Genomic DNA, 20,644 nt, shown 5'->3' on the forward strand with positions numbered 1-20,644 from the left:
GCAAAGGAAGCACCTGAATCAAAATGGAGTCCCATGCTTTCTGAAGCCGAAGTTCATGCCCTTCTTACCACTTGAGTAATCTACCGATCCTTTTATTTACACATTCAGTTCAAGTGTTTCCTACTCAGTTAGGTGAATCTATTTATATATACATTGAAACAATACGGAAATTATAAAGTCAAAGTTCAATTTAGTCCTTCCCATCTCTCTCCCTTAAAATATTTCCCTTCTCAGAAGTTCTCAGAAGTCTGTTAATGGTGTGGTATGTCTCCTTTCAAACTCTTTTTTCTATGCGTTCACAAATTTACATGTACATATGTAGCTATTCTATTTTTACATAAATAAGATTGTTTTGTTTATAATTTTCTTCAACTTCTAAAAAATTAACTGATTTTTTATTGATGTATAGTTGACACGCAATGCTCCATTAGTTTCAGGTGTCCAACAGAGTGGTCTGACATCTCTAGACATTATGCTCGGGGCACCCGGGTGGCTCAGTCAGTTGAGCGTCCGACTCTTGGTTTCGGCTCAGGTCATGATCTCAGGATTGTGAGATCAAGCCCCGGGTTGGGCTCCACAGTGGGTATGCAGCCTGCTTAAGATTCTCTCTCTGCCCCTCCCCTCCTCTAAAAAAAAATAATAAAACATATGCTAAGCTCACCACAAGGATAGCTGCCGTCTGTCACCATATGACACCACTACAAATACCATTGATTATATTCCCTATGCTGTACATTTCATCCTCATGGTTTATTCATTCCGTAACTGGAAGTCTGTACCTCCTACTCCCCTTCACCCATTTTGCTGACTTTTTTTTACCCTGGCTTTTTTCTCCTACTTTGGAACCCTCCATACCATAGTGACTTGAATTATTTTATGTGGTAGCTTAAATATGTACAGATATATAAGTACGTATAAAACCCCCTCATGCTTCTAGGTCGTACACAACTATAAAACCCAAATGAATTAAGAACCAACAAAATTTCAAAATAAAGCATTAATATAATGCAGCTTAATGTAATTGAAATGATAGATGGCTGGGTTAACAGCAGGATGATGTTTTATTTTTTAGTTGTTGACTTGATCCTTTGGATTTTGAGCACGATGGCCCATTTTTTATGTCATCATCATCATCATAATTTTTAGTTTTCCTTTTAAACAATAAACACTATACTCTCTTTTGATCCTATGACCAATCAATGTAATAGAGCATGCCAAAACATACTGAAAATTTTACAAAGGACTACTGAACACAAATATTTTCCATGTGTCTCTATAATTACACGTTCTGACAATAAACCTTTACAAGCTGATTGGTACAGAAAATGAGCTTGCTTCCTGAATGGTACTAACAATCATACCCTTACATCTGAACTACTGTGCATAGTGTGACCTGATTCTCCAACCGTTGTTCAGCTTTTGCATAGCACAAGATGAGGTAATTTGGCCTCCAGTTGAACTTGGTGCCTCGTTTCCATTCTAGATCTGTCTCAATTCTTTCCTCATTAGCCTCGTGCTTTAGAGTATGTTACCACATTTTCATGATGTCATGTCAGAATCCCAGCTGTTAAGTAACTTAAGAAACTACAGAAAATGTCTTTCAATTTTGAGTATCATTGCAAATATCAAGATTTATCATTATAATTGGCTAAAATAAATCATTTAGGGACGCCTGGGTGGCTCAGTCAGTTAAGCGTCTGGTCATGATTCCAGGGTCCTGGGATGGAGTCCTGCATCGGGCTCCTTGCTCAGGAGGGAGCCTGTTTCTCCCTCTGCCTGCTGTTTCTCATGCTTGTGCTCTCTCTCTCTCTCTGTGTCCGACAAATAAATAAAGTCTTCTAAAAAATAAATAAAATAAGTCATAATAATAGCAGCTATGTTGTCATTTGGGTATGAAGATGTGCCAGCTCAAATGCGTCCAGTTATGTCTATTAACACATAAAAGTTAAATGCTGTCCTTTCATATGATCAGGTGATAATAAGCTGATTGCAAACAGCAGGGCAAATATGCAGACACTGGAATTAGTGGCAGTTTGTGGGTATTAAGTGGTCATCCAGACTGAACTAGAATATGCCTATTATTTTCTCAAGAGTTTCAACCATATGAAAATAAAGAATTAAAATAACCCCAAGGTATTTGTGGGTCTACTTCCCTCTCCCTGGTTACGTGTTAGTGAACATCCACAGTTTAAGAGCCACCGTGCACTATGCTTTATGTTTCTGCGCAGGGTATAAAGGCAATCAGGATTGGGGGCAAGGACGAAAGAATTGCTAGAGCCAAGAATTTATAGAGTTTCTGTCTGCTGCTGGTAAGGAAGTTGATGTTAAGAAAGGGATACTGTGGTCTGTGTGGGTTTCTGCCTCCCCAGTCCCCAACCCAAGAAAGTATTTATCCTTTCTTCAGATAGGCTTAGACTAAATTCTTTCTGTGGATGTCTAGGGCCTGAAAGACTGATGTCAACCTTCCAAGTTACCACTCCTCTAGTTGGTACTGTGGCTTGAGACCCTTGTTTCCTGTTCCAAGATATACTCATTTCTGTAAAAGGTAGGAGGGAAATCGATAATGGTGGTTGTATGGTAATGGCCTCATAAATGTATAACTCACCCAGGTGGCATGAGTGCCAGAAATGTGTTTTGTTTCTAGATCTTTTCTTGTGATTCAATATGGGTATATCCCATTGAAAGAAAAGTGTCCCCTTAAAATGCTACTTTTTCAGACTAGCCAATAGTTAAGAAAAATACAAAGGGTTAATTTTTCCTTTTTTCTCTCCTTCTCTCTCCTTCCCTCCTTACTTTTCCCCCCTCTCCTCTCTTAGTCCTTCTCTCCTTCCTCCTTCTTCATTTTTCTGGAAGATACCCTTTAGGTTACCTCCTTTGACTCGGAAGTATGAGACAGACATTCCCAAGTTGATAGATTTCATTGAGGCAGAGCTATTGCTAGACAAGGATCTCTAAGACTCCCAGAACAGTGCTCGCCATACTAAGCATCTGCTAAGGAGCATAAATCAATAATATATTAATGAATACTGAGCCTTATAGAATAATTTATCCAATTAATAAATATAGAAGGAATGAGGGAAATCTAAAATCAACATTGGGCAAATACCATGGTAATAACAGTTGCAGGCAAGATCCACTGATGGATAGTCAGTGGGTGAAAGTTGGAGTAGAAACAGGTTATTAGCAAAATCTCAAAGTATCTCCCCCATTGTATTTATCAGTTATAAAGGAAAAATAGTAACTTGCAATGGAGAAGCCCAGCAGATGCCACAGTAACCAAGTGGCCAAGGTCAATGTCACTGGCACTGAGACGTATTAATATCACATACGCCTTGATATCACATACCCCTTCATATACCGAGGACAAATCACTTTTGTAGTAATCTTGTCAAAAAGGCATAAAACCTCTGTTTAATCATGAGAAAACACCAGATAGATCCAAACTGAGGAATATTCTACAAAATACCTGTCTAGTACTCATTAAAAAGTCAAGGTCATGAAAGACAAGGATAGACTGAAGAACTGCCACAGGTTAGAGGAAACTAAGGAGACAACCGAATGCAATATGGGGTCCTGTATCAGTTCCAGAACAGCAAAAGGACATTAAAGGGGCAGAGTAAATACATTCAAGGAAGAGCTGTAGTTCAGTCAATAGTATCGTGCCATGATTCATTCCTGGTTTCGATCCTTGTGTTATGGTTGTACAACATATGAACATTAAGAGAAGCTGGGTGAAGGGTGTACGGAAATTCTCTGTACTGTTTTTCCAACTTTCTGGCAAGTCTAAAATTATTTTATTTATTTATTTTTTAAAGATTTATTTATTTTAGAGAGAGAGAGAAAGAGAGAGTGGGGGAGGGGCAGAGGAAGAGGGAGAGAGAATCTCGGGCAGACTCACACTGAGTCCTGAGCCCAATGTGGGGCTCTGTCTCACAACCCTGAGGTCAGGACCTGAGCCAAAACCAAGAGTCAGCCACTTAACCGGCTGCGTTGCCTAGGCGCCCCTAAAATTATTTTAAAATAAAAAGTTAAAAACAAGAAGAAAAGAAGAAAAAGTGCTCAGAACAGAGACTCTCTCTTGAGAAGGGTAGAAAAAATTTCAATCTTTAGGGCAAATCTTTAGAGTGTCAGGTGAGTTGGTGGGATAAAGATCTTTGAGAACATTTGTGTATTATAGTTTGTGTGAGGAATTTTATTGATTTTATTTTGTCCTCCCTTTCCCATTTTCTGCCAAAACATCCTGCTTTTCCTTGGTCAGTGTGATTTGAAAATTGTGTTGTATTTTAAATGTTATCATTATAAAATTCTGAGCACACAATTTTTCCTGTTGGGAACTCATTTCAAACTTTTATAGGGAAATAAAATGAGTTTTGCTTCCCCCAGTTATCGGTCGTAGTCTGCTTTTAGGGACTACATCTCATCTTTTAAATGAGTCACAGTTGTATCCAAATCTGATAAAATTAATCAGTCAGCAAATGTCTACTTACTGCTTGCTGAAAACACATAACCGGAGTCCTCAGCAAGCTCACAACCTCTTTGGAAAAACAAGTAAATATAGAGAAAGCAGGGCAAAACCCACAATGAAGCCCTGAATGAGGTTGTGTGGTGCAGAACTTAAGTGCTGTGGAAGGAGAGGGGAGTGGGGGCTTGGAATGGTCACAATAACTTTCCTGCATAAGAAATTATTGCAATATAAAAAAAAGGAATTATTTCAATATCAAAACATCAAGTCATACACATTAAGCATATTACAGTTGTTATATGTCAAAGATATCTCAGGAAAGCTGTTAATAAAAATAAATTATTTGATCTCAGTCTTGCCTTGTGGGCAGAATTCTGTAGATGGTGGAGAGGGAAAGGATTTCAGATAGGGAGAGAAGAAGCCAGCCAGCCAGCACTCAAGCGATCCATGCCAAGCACAGCTGGCCTGGCGTAGCCAGTGGATGTTGACCTGAAGTTTGCCCAGTAGCCAATAGCAGGAGAAGGAGGGGGACTGAATTATGGAGATTCTTGAAAACCAGGTCAAGAATATTAGATTGCAAGCCTGTGGCAGGTAGTAGAGTCTTCGCATGTTTGGGAATAGGGAGCCTGTTGTAATGACCTAGATGGGACCTGAGGCCTTGCTAGGTTTGCATGTTGATAGTGGGGATGGAGAATGGACATGACACAGAATATACAGGAGACATTCAAGATTTGATAAGTATGAGGGACATGGAGAGGAGTCATAGAGGACTTGAGAACTTTAGGCTCAGGTACGTGGATGCCAGTACTCCCGACACCAGGAAATTCAGGAGGCAAAGGAATTCGGGGGAAATGACATCGTGTTTTGTGCCAAGAATTGTGCTAAGTGCTGCATATCTTATCCCAGGGGAGTCTGGTAGAGATAGACTTGTACACTGTGATTGTGGGGAGAGTGAAAAGACTCTAGGCGCATCAAGGCAGGGCAAGTCTCTCAAGGTGTTGGGACTATGAGACTACAGGTCAGATAAAATATGCAAGATCAGAAAATGTTGAAGCTATCTGCAAGAAATGGTAAGTAAAAGCCAAGATTGGCTAAATCCAATTTTAATGGAAGCAAAAAGGCAGAAGGTCAAGGCTGAGTCTTGCTGAGACACAGAGAGAATAGGAAAAAGTCAAGTATCAGCGACAGGGAGAAAGTACTGGAAAAGTTGCATGAGAATACGTAGTGGTGTCACAGACACTGAAGGGGGAGTTTCAGGGAGTTTGCCAATTGTTTGGGTTTTGAACAGCTTTGAGGCACTGGTTTCAGTGGAGCCAAAATAGCAGAGGTTAGAGGAGCTAGAGAGAAAGTGGAAGCATGAAGCGCTCGTGTGAAAAATATGGTAATAAAAGAAACCCGAAAAATAGGAAAGTAACCAGACAGGGCACCAAGAGAGTGGAACAAAATCTTCTGCATTCATTTACTCCATAAAAAAAAAAGTGCTGATTCAGTTGCCAGGCACTGTGATGGCGACTTCGTATATATTTTCTCTTTTATTCCTCACAACTTTTTGAGTGAATAGCATCTCTTCAGCAAACATTTATTGAGGGCCACTGGGTGCCAGGTAGTGTTTCAGGTGACGGGGATACAATAGCGGACAAAAATAGACAGTTCCTGCCCCCGTGGTACTTATTGTCTAAGGGGAGAATTGACATGAAATAAATTATGTCATGCATTATGAGGAATTGAAAAAGGAACAAGGCGTACTGTTATGGGACTTGTAGTCATTCAAATAGGGCTGTGATCCAGTTCACCTTTGTCCTCTGAACACAAATTTTGCTAAACAAATTAATAAAGGAAAGGCCACGACATCTTTATGAAAAATGTTCTTATTTGCAGAGAAGCGTGCAAATGAGCACACTGGGTTTGCTGTCACTCTTAGGGCCACTCTGATTGTGGGCCCTGACGTTAGGTGGCTTCAAGTGAAAATTTGTTCTGCTGCCCTCCCGAGTCTTCTGATTCATCTGACGCACCTTATCAAAGCCAAGAATTAGGCCGAGAGTGTGCTCGGAAAGCAGCGGAGCTGGTGTTTAGCGCTGAGCCTGGGAAGCTGGATGAGGCTGACCGAAGGCCCCCGCCACCCCAGCTCCTGGGGACAGCCTGGAATTTAGAACTCCAGACGTGTCTTACCAGGAGCGGGAACCATGGAGTTTCCAGGCACTATTCCCACGCCAGGCTCTGGAGTTTCCCACTTGGTCTTTTTTTTTTTTTTTTCCTTTTTACAGATTTTATTTATTTGACAGAGAGAGAGAGCAAGCAAGCACAAGCAGATAGAGGGAGAGGAAGATGCAGGGAGCCTGATGTGGGGCTCAATCCCAGGACCCTGGGATCATGACCTGAGCTGAAGACAGACGCTTAACCGACTGTGCCCCCCAGGCTCCCCACCTCTGACTGGCTTTATTGTTGTTGTCATTGTTGTTGTTGTTAAGATTTTATTTATTTATTTGAAAGAGAGAGAGAGAGAGAGCACAAGCCGGGGTGGGGGGCGGTGCAGAGGGAGAGGGAGAAGCAGACTCCTCGCTGAACAGGGACCCCAATACGGGACTCAATCCCAGCACCCTGGGATCACAACCTGAGCCAAAGGCAGACGCTTAACCGACTGAGCCCCCCAGGTGCCCTGGCTTTATTGTTTTTTCTAAGTTGGTTTCCGTCTCTGGAGGAGTGAGGATCCCACCACCATGAATAGGTTTCACTATTTTTTCTCCAACCTTTCCATCTGGGAGGCAGGTAACTTCAAGTTTCCAGGATATATGTCCGTCTTTAAATCAGATTGACTTTGGAGCCTGGTTTGAGTGTCCCATTATGGTAATTAACCCAGAGTCAACCCAGGCTTTGAAGAAGTGAGAAGCAACCATGTCCTCCTTGCCATTTCTTCTCTGAGCTTCTCAGTGCTCTCAGGTCTTACAGGTAAATGTGTCTTACTTGTATCTTTGCATGTCTGTGGAATAAAGTCACCATCATGGTCAGGTTAGAAGTTATTCATTATTACAATTAATTTGGAAAATATGGCTGTCGGATGAAAGGCACGATCACTGAACCAGAAACAAATAAAAACAGGGTTCCAGTGCAGTCCCTGTTATTTTCTTTGATCAGTGGGCTGTCCTGTTGGCCCAACCATCCTTAAACTAGGGCTCAGCGTGTGTACATAGAACCAATCTTTATTTGTCGGAAACTCACCAAAATCTAGCATCTTCTCCTTCATGTCCTCATGGAGTTACCGGCTCATTACTTTTGGTTTATTGGAAAGTCTGAAGCTCTTGCCTGTAAGAGGGAACAATTTCCCTCACTCTCTGGTGCCCTGAAATATTTTCTCTATTCCTAATCAAGAATTTTATTAAATCATTCCCTCCCTTTCTAACAACCCAAGAACATCACCTGGAAGTGACATTTTAAGCCTTCCGTATGTAAAGGAAGTTACCACAGTTAGGACAGTACTGCACTTTATTCTTGGACATAACTTAATGGGGTTGTTTTGTTTTTGGTTTTGATTTTTTTTAGTTTTGGGGAGGGATGGTCAATTACATTTATGAAATAATGTATTTAAGAGAGGGGCTGCATGACTCAGTTGGTTAAGCATCTGACTTTGGCTCGGGTCATGACCTCGGGGTCCTGGGATGGAGTCCTGTGTCCAGCTCCCTGCTCAGTGGGGACAGTGGGGAGTCTCCTTCTCCCTCTGCCTCTGCCCTTGCCCCTGCTCATGCTCTCTCTGTCTCTCTCTCAAATAAATAAATAAAATCTTTAAAAAAAAGAATGTATTTTAGGGTCCAAGCAATATAACTAACTGGAATGGGAGAATGTTTATATTGGAGAATAAACTGATTTTAAGGTGGCCGATTGCTATTTATTCTTTAATATGTAACTCAGGCATCATCTCAGGTAGAAAGCCTCTGAATTTTCCCATGTCCACCCAAGACACTGGCTGGGCAAACCAGGATGTATGGTCACCCGCTGTAAAATTCTGTCTAAATCTCAAAGTGCTTTACCACATGCATTGATTTCTGGCAGTCACATGGAATCAGTAAATAACAGAATGCAAAAAAAAAAAAAGTATGATATAGGGGGATGATTGATACAGATGTTCAGAAGAAGATACCATTTCATCTGATGGTTAAGCACATTTCCTCTGCAGCCTCAGTTCAAATTCCAGCTCTCTCAGTGATTGTGTAACCTGGAACAAGTCCCTTCTACGATCTGTGCCTCAGCTTGCCCCCTCTGTAGAATGGGGATAATAATAGTATCTCCCTAAATGGATCGCTGTGAGGATTAAGTTAATTACCTATGCAAAGTGCTTAGATGGTGCCGGACGCACAGTACATGCTACAAATGTTACCATTTATTATCGTGGCATAAGGTTGGCCAGGTAGAAGTAGGTAGAATTGAACTGGAGCATCCCGGTAAGTGTGACTGGGTAAAGACGGCTATATGCCGGTGTGTGTGTACACAGTTTTCATATGGCTATAAAGATGAGCACTTAGGTGGTGTAAACATTTGTTTTCATTTTATTTCTGCTGGTCTCCTTCCACTGTATTGGGTTGGGACAGTAATTCTCTGGGGTTCGTCCCAGTGGAAATTAAGCTTCACTTTGCTTCTGACCTCCTGATAGACACTGATAAGTTGATAATGGATTTCTTATCAGTGATCTCATATAGCCTCAGAATGCTTCTCAACACGCCCTCCAGGAAGGCCCTGCCAGTAACTGAAGAACCAAAAAAGGCAAAAACATATGTACCATTCCCAGGTGAGTGCCTCATCTCACAGCAGTGAAACCTGGAGCCTAGAGAAGCGAAGGGACCTGCCCAAGGGAACACACAGCTACCGGAGCAAGAACGAGAACTTGGGTTTTTCTACTCTCCGATTGGCATTTATCTTTTCATCATCCATCACCGGTATTCATTTTTCTATTACACATTATCACTTGGTTAACTTATTTCTAATTAGAATGGCTTCTGTCACCAACTACATTGGTATGGCTTTAGATGGCTTAAAAATACGCATGTGTGCGTGTGTGTGTGTGTGTGTGTGTGTGTGTGTATTGTCATAAGGTCAAAAATAACAGAAGTAAAAGCAGGGATCACCTCAGTAGTAGTTAGTAAAAGTTTATTGTGCACACACCAAAAAGACAGTTCTCAAACCGAGAGCACTCAAACCAGAACCTGGAATGAGACTCCGAGGTGTATTGTTATAAAACAATTTATACAGTAGAAAGGCAGTGACTCTGTATTCTTCACAGTGATTGGATTATAATATTATAATTTTCTGAAATGATGGGGAATTGGTTAGTGGTTACCTCATATCAACTGCGGGAAACTGTTGTGTTTATCATTTCCGGAGGCATAAGCAAGAAATGACCTAGTCAGGTTAGTCCTGCAACATGAGCTGAATTAAGTTTGCTTCTATGACTAAACTGGTTTTGTCTGCTCAGGGAATTTTTAAGGCTGGTCTCCGTTTGTTTTTGACTTTTAACAATCTCCTATGTTATGTACCTATTACGTGAAAGACGGGGTAGCCGCGAGTAATTAAAACAGAAGGAGGCGAGGTACAGTCACGCGTCCAGAAGACACCGTGGTGCCTCCCAACGGTGCGGGGAAGCGGAGGAGCCTCGCCCGCTCTGCAGCAGGGCTGATGACACTGTCTGGCTGACTTAACCGAGTTATTGTGACGTGGTCTTGTACTCAGGTTGCAAATGAAAAGGCTCCACCACGCTCATCAGCGGCAGACTGAGTGTACGTAGAGCTTCAAGCCTAGAAGCATAAATTGTGGTATTTTACTGCTCTTCAATGATGATGAAATGATTGAAGACATCATTACGGGGAACGGAACCCGGCGGGGAGTGTGATGGTCTTAACTATTTAGCACTTTAAGCTCTTAAGGGAGTGTTAAGCACTTTTACAGAAAAACTGTAGGGAAGTGATATTTGTTATGATTAAGACTGTGTCTAGAGAAACAGTGGAGCCTTGACCCTCTCGTAGACTTGTTTGGGGAACCTGGCAAGTGGGAGAGAGTTAAGTGGAGTGTCCAGCTTTAAACTTGTAATTAGCGCTTAGCGAAGCCCGGGTAAAGGGGCCTTAGTCTAGGCTGGATATTAGAATCACCTGGGGAGCTTTTTAAACTACCACGCTGGAGCCCCCTTTAGGGACTTTGATTAATATTCTGGGTGGGGCCGGCACTGGTGGTTGTTAAAACTCCGAAATGCTTCTCACGTGTGGCCACCGACGAGAACCAACGGTGTGGTACTTGAGGAGTAAATTCGTCAATTAGCCTTTAAAAATCCTCCTTTCAGCAGTGAGCGTGCGGGGGTTGCTGTGAAGGAAAAATGTAGGAGCCGAAGAGGAGTAACAGGTAAGAGAGTATAAGAGAGGGTCAGTAATTTCTCAAAACCTCCACCTACTCGTTCAGAATTTAAAAACTCTCCGTAGAGGTGAATCACTCAATACAAACTCTAAGGACAGGTCATGCTTGAGCTAGGACTCTCTGCTTCCCGACCTGGAATTGTAAAAAGGACTTAATTCCTGCATCAATCTGTTCATTTAATAAGCTTCTACATTATATGGGGCCAAAAACACAAAACACTCACATACACAAAACACGTGGTCTGGGCTCTGCCAAACTGGCACAGGACTGTGGGAACTGACACGGAGAGACCCAGAATATGCCTATGTGGTTAATGAACTTTTCCTTTTTCTCTCTCCTTTGGAGCCAGTAACTTTTTCTGGCTCAGGGAAATGCAATTCCGGGCCGGGAGGATGGTAATGCCTTTGCGTAACAAGGTGTAGAAGATAAGCTACCAGAGGTTACATCGGACACCTGTCTGTTGGCTAGACCAGGACAGGAACCCAACTGCTTCCCAGTCCTCCTAACCCCAGTCCTTTGTGTTCATCCAGTGGTGAAAACTGAGGTTGCTGAGAATGACAGTGAACCCTTCCTGGGGCTGCAAGTAAGAGTAGGCAGGGGGAGGCCGCGAGGAGGCATGGGGGAGGGGCTGCAGAGTAGGCATGGCTCCCGAAATGCAAGGTACAAGCTGAATCCCCCAGGAAGACCTCTCCTATAAACCCACCACCCACGCGATGAACTAGGTTTTCTCAACTGAATCTGAGGTAAAGGACTGACTGATTTCTCTTTGGGATTTTGTGTGTGTGTTTGCTTGTTTGTTTTTAACTTATGGACTGTCTTACTTTTCTCCCATAACAGTGATGGTTAGTGCAGGGGTTACAGAGAATTTCAGAGAAAGGTCAGGTTCCTATGAATAACCAGGGAAAGCTTCCGGAAGCTGTGATGCTGAGAGTCACTGGAATTTCATAGACTAAACTTTTTAATTTGAAGACTGTCTGGAGAGACCCAAGTCCATTCCCTAATTTTCTAAGGAGGTTATTGAGTTTGAAAAATAGTGACATAGAGGGGTTGGGATGGGTGAGACTCTGTGAAACTTAGAAGCCAGGCCATAGGGGAGGGAAGACGGAAGACCCACTGGAGGATGGAGAGAGGATCAGCTGCCTGATTATTCAGAAGATTTATTTTAACCATGGGCAAAGATGAACTATTTTAACAAAAAAACTGAAATATTAATATGAACAAGATGTAAAACATTTGGATATGGCTTGTGTTGTGAAATGGCTTGTGAAACAATATATGAGATCAGGGAGGTTCTGTAAGGGATGAAGATGGAGAAGAGACATTGCACTTTACTTGGAAGTGCGACCTTCCCAGTATAAACTCAGAAAGCAAAAGGATAAGCCTTCCTCCTTCTTCCTTCTTCCCTCCCCTTCCCCAATCTCTCTGTCTCTTCTTCCTCCTTGTCCCTTTCTCCAGTCTCACTGCTGAGTGGGAATCCAGGCTGAGTGACATGGGGCTGTCCTCCGTCGCTGTGTCCCTAATGATCAGGATGATGCCATCCAGGGAACTTACCTCATGCCGTGGGTGTGGGTGTGGGTGTGCCTGTGCCCGGCAGAGGCTGGGAGGCTGGGACCTGGGGCGCTCTCGCCTCCATGTTGCAGTCTCCCCTCCCCCAGAATCAGACATCTGGGTTAAGTGCTGCCTCTGTTAGGAACAAAAATACAATAATAAAAAGCAGCAATTTGAATTTTGAATTCCATCTGGAAATGATTCGAAGTGTGAATTTTGTTAATGGAATACGTCATCATTGTGCACAAAAAGCTACAGAAATAGGCTTTTCCATTATAGTAAAGGCAACTGTAATTTTTTTTGGAACTCCTTCTGCCTCCTATATCCTCATAATTTCTAACCAAATAACTGAAATTAAAAATTGGTCAGCCATGCTCTGATAACACTACTATTAAATCTTCTCAATACAATTACTTTCACTGGTGTCGGTGTAATAATCCAGGAATGAATCCAAGACAACCCGAGCCCCGAAGTTTGCTTTTAAAGCCTTTTCAGGCTCTAGAATTAGTCTTGGGATAATTTAATCCCTGGAACAACCATGCTACTGCTATTTTGGTGAGTCCGTTTTGATGATGCAAAGTATCTAGAGAGTAACATTCTGTTTCGTGGTAGAGAACTGGAGTCCTTTCTCCCAGTTAGAAGTGTAAGGACTCTTGACGAAGTACAGTGGAAAAAATAGAAAAAATATATGAAGCTGGCTTCCTTCAACCTCTCTTAAGATAGTTAATCAGCTCCAGAAGTAACTTTACCAAAATGAGAAGAAGTTTCTTTTGGAGTTTAAAGAAAAAGGTTTTGAGTACTTAATGGAATTACTCTTTTGATCGGACCTATAAGCAGGATGTGTTGACTTCCTAGCTCCAAAATATATGTCACATCAGACCATCTGTGTCTCTGCTTGGGATGCTGCTGCCTTAGTCCAGCCCTTTCCTGCATGGGGTCTTCCTGCTCTGACCCCTGCCCCTCCCACCCACCCTCACACAGCAGCCAGTGTCCCCCTCTTACAATGTAAGGTCACCTCCTTCCCACCTCGTCCCCCCCCCCCACCATCCTACAGGGAGAGAAGTTTGGCTGTAAGTCTCACTGGGTCCCCCAAGTGCTCCACTCTCCCCGACATTCTGTTGCTCCCTCTCCAGCACTCTGCTCTTTTCATAAGACCTTACCACAACTCATAAATATTTTGTTTGCTTATGTTTTTCTTGTGTTATCTTGTGTACCAGATTGTATGATTCATGAATTTGGTAATGTTACTGTTTCTGTCTCATTTATCTTTGTTTCTTAGTGGCAAGCTCAACGACTAGCGTGTAGTAGACTTTTCCTCCAGCGTTTTTGTGTGTTTGTTTGTTTTTTATAAAAACTTTCAAACAAGGGCACCTGGGTGGCTCAGTCGGTTAAGCATCTGCTTTCGGTTCAGGTCGTGATCCCAGGGTCCTGGGATCGAGCCCCACATCAGGATGCCTGCTCAGTGGGGAGTCTGCTTCTCCCTCTCCCTCTGCTCCTCCCCCTGCACATGCTCTCTCTCTCTCTGGCTTGCTCTTGCTCTCTCTTAAACAAATGAAATCTTTAAAAAAAACCAACACACCTTTCAAACATGCATGAAAGTTAAGAGAATTTTCCGATGGGCATGTGAAATACCTGCCACCTAGTTTCTACTACGCTTTCTTCATCAGATATCTGTCCATCTCTCCATTCCTCTCTCAGCACATGGTTGACTTTTAATACGTTTGTTGAATGAATGAATAAACGAATGAATGAATGCTACTCTTTTGGTTGATAGATGGAAGCTGTTCTTTCTGAAGTTGGCCCAATACAAATACTGAGCTTCCTTGTATCTGTGTGGATACAGGGTATGGGGAACTATTGAGGTGCTCTGGGATATGTATCTTCTAAGCTCTGTGTTATGCACGGGGCTAGATGCTGGGGATTCAGAAATAAGAACACATTTCCTGACTTCCAGGGGCACATGCTCTGCTAGTGAGAGAATCTAAATATTGTAATCATGGAAAAAGAAAGAAGTAGAAGATGTGAACAAGTGATTTTTTTTTTTTTTGGTATACGCAACTTATTAACAAAGACTGACCAGTGTTACATTGGTGTTAAAATTGCCTGATTTCTCAGCATTTTGTATCCGTTGTCGCACAGGTAGGTAAAAGCAGTTGTTGACTTGGCCAATATCAGTGCAGGAACACTTTATGATTCCAAGTTTAGTGAGTGACACACGGAAGCCCATTTTAACCGGGACACTTTTAGCTATTCTTTTTTAGAAGTTCTGTGACCACCGTTGAAATACACAAATAATAGAAGAAAAGAAAAAGCATATAAAAAGTGTTTGTAATCTAAGCTAACGATGGTCATGGTAAATCCTCTCTGCCTGGAGTAGCAAATTGACTAGTGAGCAGCATAGCAGGTGGGACTTTCTTCCCGTCTGCATGCAGATGGTCCCCCCCACACTCTACGTTTGATTATATTTGTTGAACCCTGTCTCTATCATTTTGATTGCTCAGAGGAAATCCTTACCTTCAAAGTGACATCCTGGGGCAGTGCTTTGCAATATCTTTTATTAAGCTTTATTGTGTCTCTTCACATTTATTTTAACTCTTATTTTTAGAAGGAGGATTTTAAGAAGGTCAATGCAGTATCTTTGTAATTGAATTCCAAGAGTACTTAGCCGGGGTCCATGTATATAAGGGTGTTGAATCATTGTGAATTGGGAATGCGTCCAAGTTCACGCTTAACTGAGAATCCTCTGTTAAATATTTAAAAGTGAAAGCAATCTTTCAAAATAAGCACATGGGCCTGGACAGCATAGAAATGGGTGAACACAGCACCTGGGTAAGCAGCAAACGTGGAAGCTGGGACCTGTTCCTCTGACCTCAGCTGTCTCCTCATGCCCTTGCCTCTTTTAATCGTGTGGTTCTGCTTCCTAACATGGCGGTGACCCCATCCCATCATCTTTCGTTTGCTCACGTCGTCCTCCCATGGCCTCTCATGTGGCAAATATTTCCGGGCCGGGAGTGGCCCCGCCCTGGCTCTGCTTCCTTGCTTTGCCACTGGCAGCTAAAGGACCTTGAACGAGAAACGCATCTTTCCCAAGTTCCACATCCCTTACCTGTAACTGGGAGACCATAACATCTACTCCAACATGTAAATGGGTTCACTACGGAGGAGACCCTCGATAAACAGTCATTTTATCCTCTGTTTTAAGATCAGTTGCCCCAGTGGATTAGTAAGAAAAGTTAAGTTCAGGGACAAATGTGGATGGAAGCACCTGGATAGTTAGTGCAATATTAGGAAAAAGCAAATCTGGAGGTGAATATTTTATTTACAAAATTAAACCTAATTTTATTTTGCAAAAATCAGCAAGTACAGGTTCAGATCTGGTTTGGTTTGGTTTGGTTTTAACAAACATGCATGTTAATTTGGCATGCCAGACATCTTTCTCTCTAGCCTTCCTTGGAGATGTTTTTTCCATAACGCAAACATGGGTGCAAATATTGTCCAAAAACTATTTACATTTTTACCCTCAGAATTACGAACCTTAATATTTGTTGAAAGGAAAGACAAACTGTAAGGTTTGGTCTTTGGCATTCACATTTGATTCAGCAGTACAATTAAAAACTTGTATTTGTTTTAAGATAAACACTTGGAAGGAAATTTAATAAATCTTGGTTTTGCTCTGCAAAGGAGCCACTGTATCAAAGCATTTAACTGGAGCTGTCGAGTTCCTGCTGGTAGAATATTACTTCCAGCCTATTTATTAGCTTTTCTTCCTGTAGCCCGATACGTGCTTCCCCCCACCCCCCCTCTACTGAGTGAAATCACAGAAAGAAAACAATTTTTCTCTTCCCCCCCGCCCCGCCCAGCATCATGCAAGGCAAGGTAGCATCACGAGTCACAATATCTGAATTTACTTTGATTATATTTTGTTCCTTACACTTAATATTTTTTGTATTATAATACTTACTGTGTTATCTAAAATCAACATTGTTGATTTTAAACTCTTATAAAGCCAGACTTCTAGAGGCATTTGAAATAATTCATGAACCATGTCTGAGAAGAGATAATTGCCTCTAGCCTATTCTTTTGCACTTGAAGTAAAAGAATTTTAGGTATCAGCATTTTACTGGAAAATAAGACTTTAGGGGGCCCATATAATTTATTCACATCTTTTTATATGTTTAAACAAGGGTAGAATACTTTTGACAGGAGCTTATGAACAATTTTTTTTAAAAATATACCCTTTAGTACAGAATAAGTATCAAGGGAGCATTTTAAATATGATTCCGGTAGGTCTCTTATAAGCCTACTTTTCAGAAAAATTTTATATGAAATTTCCTGATTAAAAAAAAAATCTCAAGTTGTAGATTTAAGTTGAGAGAATATGGTTGGTATGTGAGGTAAGGTGTTTGTATTATATGGATGGATGCACAATGTAGCATGTACAAAAGAACCTAAAAGACCTCTATCCCACATTTCAGGCAAGATGTAAGAGTGCATAGAGAAGAGAGCTTTTCAGATCAGACGTGAAAGAAGACACAGTATTCACGTAAATCGGTAGATTGTAAGCAACATATACCTAGGCAATGCCAATTCACAGAATGCAAACAAAATCAATTAGAAATTGTACTGTGATAGCCACACATTTTGGAGAAAAATTCCCAAGCCAGACGAATGTGGATTGGGATAAAAACATAGGCGGTGTATACCACCATAGCAAAAATAGTTAGTAAGATGGTATTGAACATGGATTGCTCCCAGGGCTCCAAGACAGCACAGCAGCTAATGATTTGGTATTGATAGTAGAGCCAGGAGAAATAGTCCTTCACACGCTTGAAATCCATGGTTGGCTCCTTCAAGCTGCAGAAAATCTGTCCTGTTAACAGATTAGAAGAAAAATAAAATAAGGAACCAAATACAGAATCTTCTTAGACTTCATGATCTCAGCATGTTGAAACCTTTAAAAGAATATCAACGATCATTGGACGGAATATTATGTAGAAATAATTCACAGAATATTAATCATAGGAATTCATAATATTGCCACTATGAATAATAATTACTACTAGGATTAATGGCAACAATATTATTAATAATAGTAATATTTATCTAAAAATGATCATTGCTAGTAATAGTCTAGTGAAAAAATCGAGGCTAAGCACATTTTCTTCAGCCATGTATACAAAGAGTGAGAAATGTGAATATTCTATTTCCTACAACACGTATTCTGGAAGAAAATTTAAAGAATGGTGTGCAGAAAAGAGTTAATACTGCAAGCCTGAGGCTGCTATCTTTAAAAGGGTCTGCTTGCAAGTTTTTGGCCCTTGGCTGGCATCTGGGAATTTGGCTTTAGGAATGTTCTCTTTATTTCCTAATGGATAAGGATGATTCAGTATGCCTAAACTGTGCAAACACCATAATTTATGATGAACACCTGCTTTATTGTGGAAGTCTGAAATGTTGGTAATCAGGCAAAAGGTGTCTGTGGAACCAGCCCCAATAAACACCCTGGTGCTGAGTCTCTAAGGAGCTTTTCTGGGGAGAAATATTGTGTGTAGCACTTTTTGCTAATGGAGAAAGAAGCGCACTTGGTCTGTCTACTCATGGAAGGCAGAGAGCAACGGAAGCCTGTAAATGGATTTTTTCCAATGCTGCCTGTATCTTTCTTGCTTGCTGAGCCTGTTGTACACCCTTTCACTGTAATAGTCCTTAGCTGTGAGTGTAAATACATATTGAGTTCTGTGAGTCTTTCTGGTGAGTCACTGAATATGTGGGTGGTCTTGGGGACCTTCAAAACAAATGGGAAGCCCAAAGTTGGGTGATCATTTGGTTTTTGGGTAGAGAACTTGTGAAAACCATATAAAAATGTTTTGTTGGCCCCCAGATAGAATCACACAACCACATGCATGTAAAACTTCCTAAAAAGACGGGCATCTATTATTTCTTAAGAAGATTCTTGGGAAGATTCTGTGAACTTTCATAGACACTATGGGAATACAAGCCAACCTTTCTGCCTCTTCTGCTTACTCCTAAGAATATAATGGTGCCACATCATCTAAGTCCACTTTGATTACGTTTACTATTCAAATCACAGTTCAAGTTTTTAAAGATCATTTCTATCTTCTGACCTAAAAGTCTGTCTTTCGTTTGGTTATCTTTGAGTAAAAATAAGATGTTTTAGCTCCATAAGACTATGGACTCTTCAGGCTATGGGGAGACTTTCATGATCCTAAAGGCCGGCACAAAGATGGTCATAAGTAAATATGCACTGAATGAACGAGTAAATGAATAATGAGTAACCAACTTAAAAAATAATAATTATAGATCACTCATAGCCCCAACCTCGGTAGGATATGGTTAGCTATTGTTGACTTTCAACAGCTTGGCTTTGATAAGTAACTCTTTCTGATAAGGGTAATTTCCACAAGAACTTAAAATGGAAAGTCTTTGTGTTACCAGGTTACGACTATCTGTAATAATGGCCAGGATAATCCAAATAAGTAGGTGACACAAACTGAAGTCCTCGTGCTTTCTTATGAAAAGAAAAGTCAGCCTCCCATCTGTCCTAGAAGCCAGAGGGGCAATTAAATATTGGCTGGAAATGCCTTGTCCTGGTAGCTGGACCTTGATAAGAAGTCACTTCCAACATTCTTTTTCATTCCTAGCTCTGGATGCAGAGAAAGAGCAAAGGCCAGTAGAGTTAGGTCTCAGAGGAAATGAATGACCGAAGCAGTCATTTCAGGGAGCATATTATCCAAGCCACCAACATCTTCCACTGATAGGCCAAAATGGAGAAAATTAGGAGGTATCACTCTTTGAGCTTTTAGGTTGTCCTACTAGACAACTGTATATTTCAAACTTAATTGTTAAAAATCTCATTCACGGCTGCCCATATTTGCTTCCTCTTCATTACCTAGATAGGGTTCAGGGTGGCACTGGGTAATTGTTTGGGAGTGTGAGAAAACATTCATCAGGTGTCATGTCCAGGCTGTACTAGGCAAAGGTGGGAGAACAATGGCTCAGACAGGCACAAACCCTCCCCTTAGGAAGTTTGGTCCCATTGAAGAGACAGGTAGCAATCAAATGATATACACAAATATGTAATTATCAACTACATTATGCCCTTAGTGAAAAGAGTAATGTATAAGAGGCTGTGGGAAACCTGATCCAGTCTCAGCAAGTCTTGGAGAAAGAGATGCTTGAGACAAGATCCGAGGGATGCCTATAAGTCATACAGATAAAATGGGTAGTCAGGTGGGGAGAATGGCCAAGAGAGGGATCAACTTATGTTCGTACAAAAGTTAGAGGTGGGAAGAGGTTTGATAGATGTTTGCGGGGCTCAGGGAATGGAGCCATAGACATCTGGGGATGGAGAGTGGGAATAGGAGAAAACTGAAGAGAAGGGAATGGCCAGAGTTAGGCCAAGCACTGCAGTTATGCCTACTTGCATAAGCTAAATATTTTGTCTTTATCCTGTGAGTGAAGGGGGCTGTGGTTTGAGAGAATAAGGCGTTAAGCTCATATGGACACGAGGCCTTCTCTGCATTCTGAAGACAAGTTTAAATGATTTTCAAAGCCAGTCATTTCAGAAAATCTATACCTCACTGTCCCATGGGCATTACTCATTCAGAATCGACCTCCTACCGAAAATCTGCTTAAAATATTCTTAATACTCTTTTCACTTTTATAAATGAGATAAATTACTCATTTAGAAATATCATTGATTTTTTCTCTATACATTTTAGCTTTTAAAAATACTCAAAATTAATTGCCTGGCCATAGCTTTCTCTTCTATTTAAAAAAATTTTTTTTAGTGGTCTTTACCCCAATGTGAAGTATAGCTTTCTCTTCTAAAATTAAATTTCTTGCTTGAACGCGCCGATGGCCACCTTGACTGCAGTCTTGTGAGAGACCGTGAGCCAGAGGCATGCAGCTAAGTTGTGCCCAGATTCCTGAGCCACAGAAACCATGAGACAGTCAATGTCCATTGTTTTCAACCGTAAAAACCAATCAATCAAACAGACAAACAATAGACCTGAAGCACACCGACGTGCATTACGCCAGAGGTGGGTACCTGGTAAGGCTTTGGTTGTATACTGCTAACAATTTAAAGAATCAAGATTTTAAAAGTTTGTCTTTCCTTGCCAGTTTTCCCAGGCCCCAGCGTCACCTCCCAGCGTTCTCAGGAGCCAGCTCGGACATGCAAAAGTGCTTGTACCGCCACATCTCACTTTATTGACTCAAGTCAAT

At 41.4% G+C, this 20,644-nt stretch overlaps 2 protein-coding genes across 2 annotated transcripts in view; one reads left to right on the top strand and one right to left on the bottom strand.

Annotated features, from left to right (window-relative positions):
- The window catches only part of OTOL1 (otolin 1), a 196,013-nt gene that overhangs the window by 56,494 nt on the left and 118,875 nt on the right, over positions 1-20,644 (top strand). The window lies entirely within an intron of this gene.
- The window catches only part of SPTSSB (serine palmitoyltransferase small subunit B), a 28,007-nt gene continuing 23,636 nt past the window's right edge, over positions 16,274-20,644 (bottom strand). The window contains exon 3 of the mRNA XM_045811261.2: positions 16,274-17,270. Coding sequence (XP_045667217.1) covers positions 17,008-17,238 — 231 coding nt within the window. The 5' untranslated portion in view covers positions 17,239-17,270 and the 3' untranslated portion in view covers positions 16,274-17,007. The remainder of the gene's footprint in view (positions 17,271-20,644) is intronic.

The sequence above is a fragment of the Ursus americanus genome, chromosome 20, assembly GCF_024610735.1.
Source record: "Ursus americanus isolate L20-20 chromosome 20, mUrsAme1.1.p, whole genome shotgun sequence".
NCBI classification, from domain to species: Eukaryota; Metazoa; Chordata; class Mammalia; order Carnivora; family Ursidae; genus Ursus; species Ursus americanus.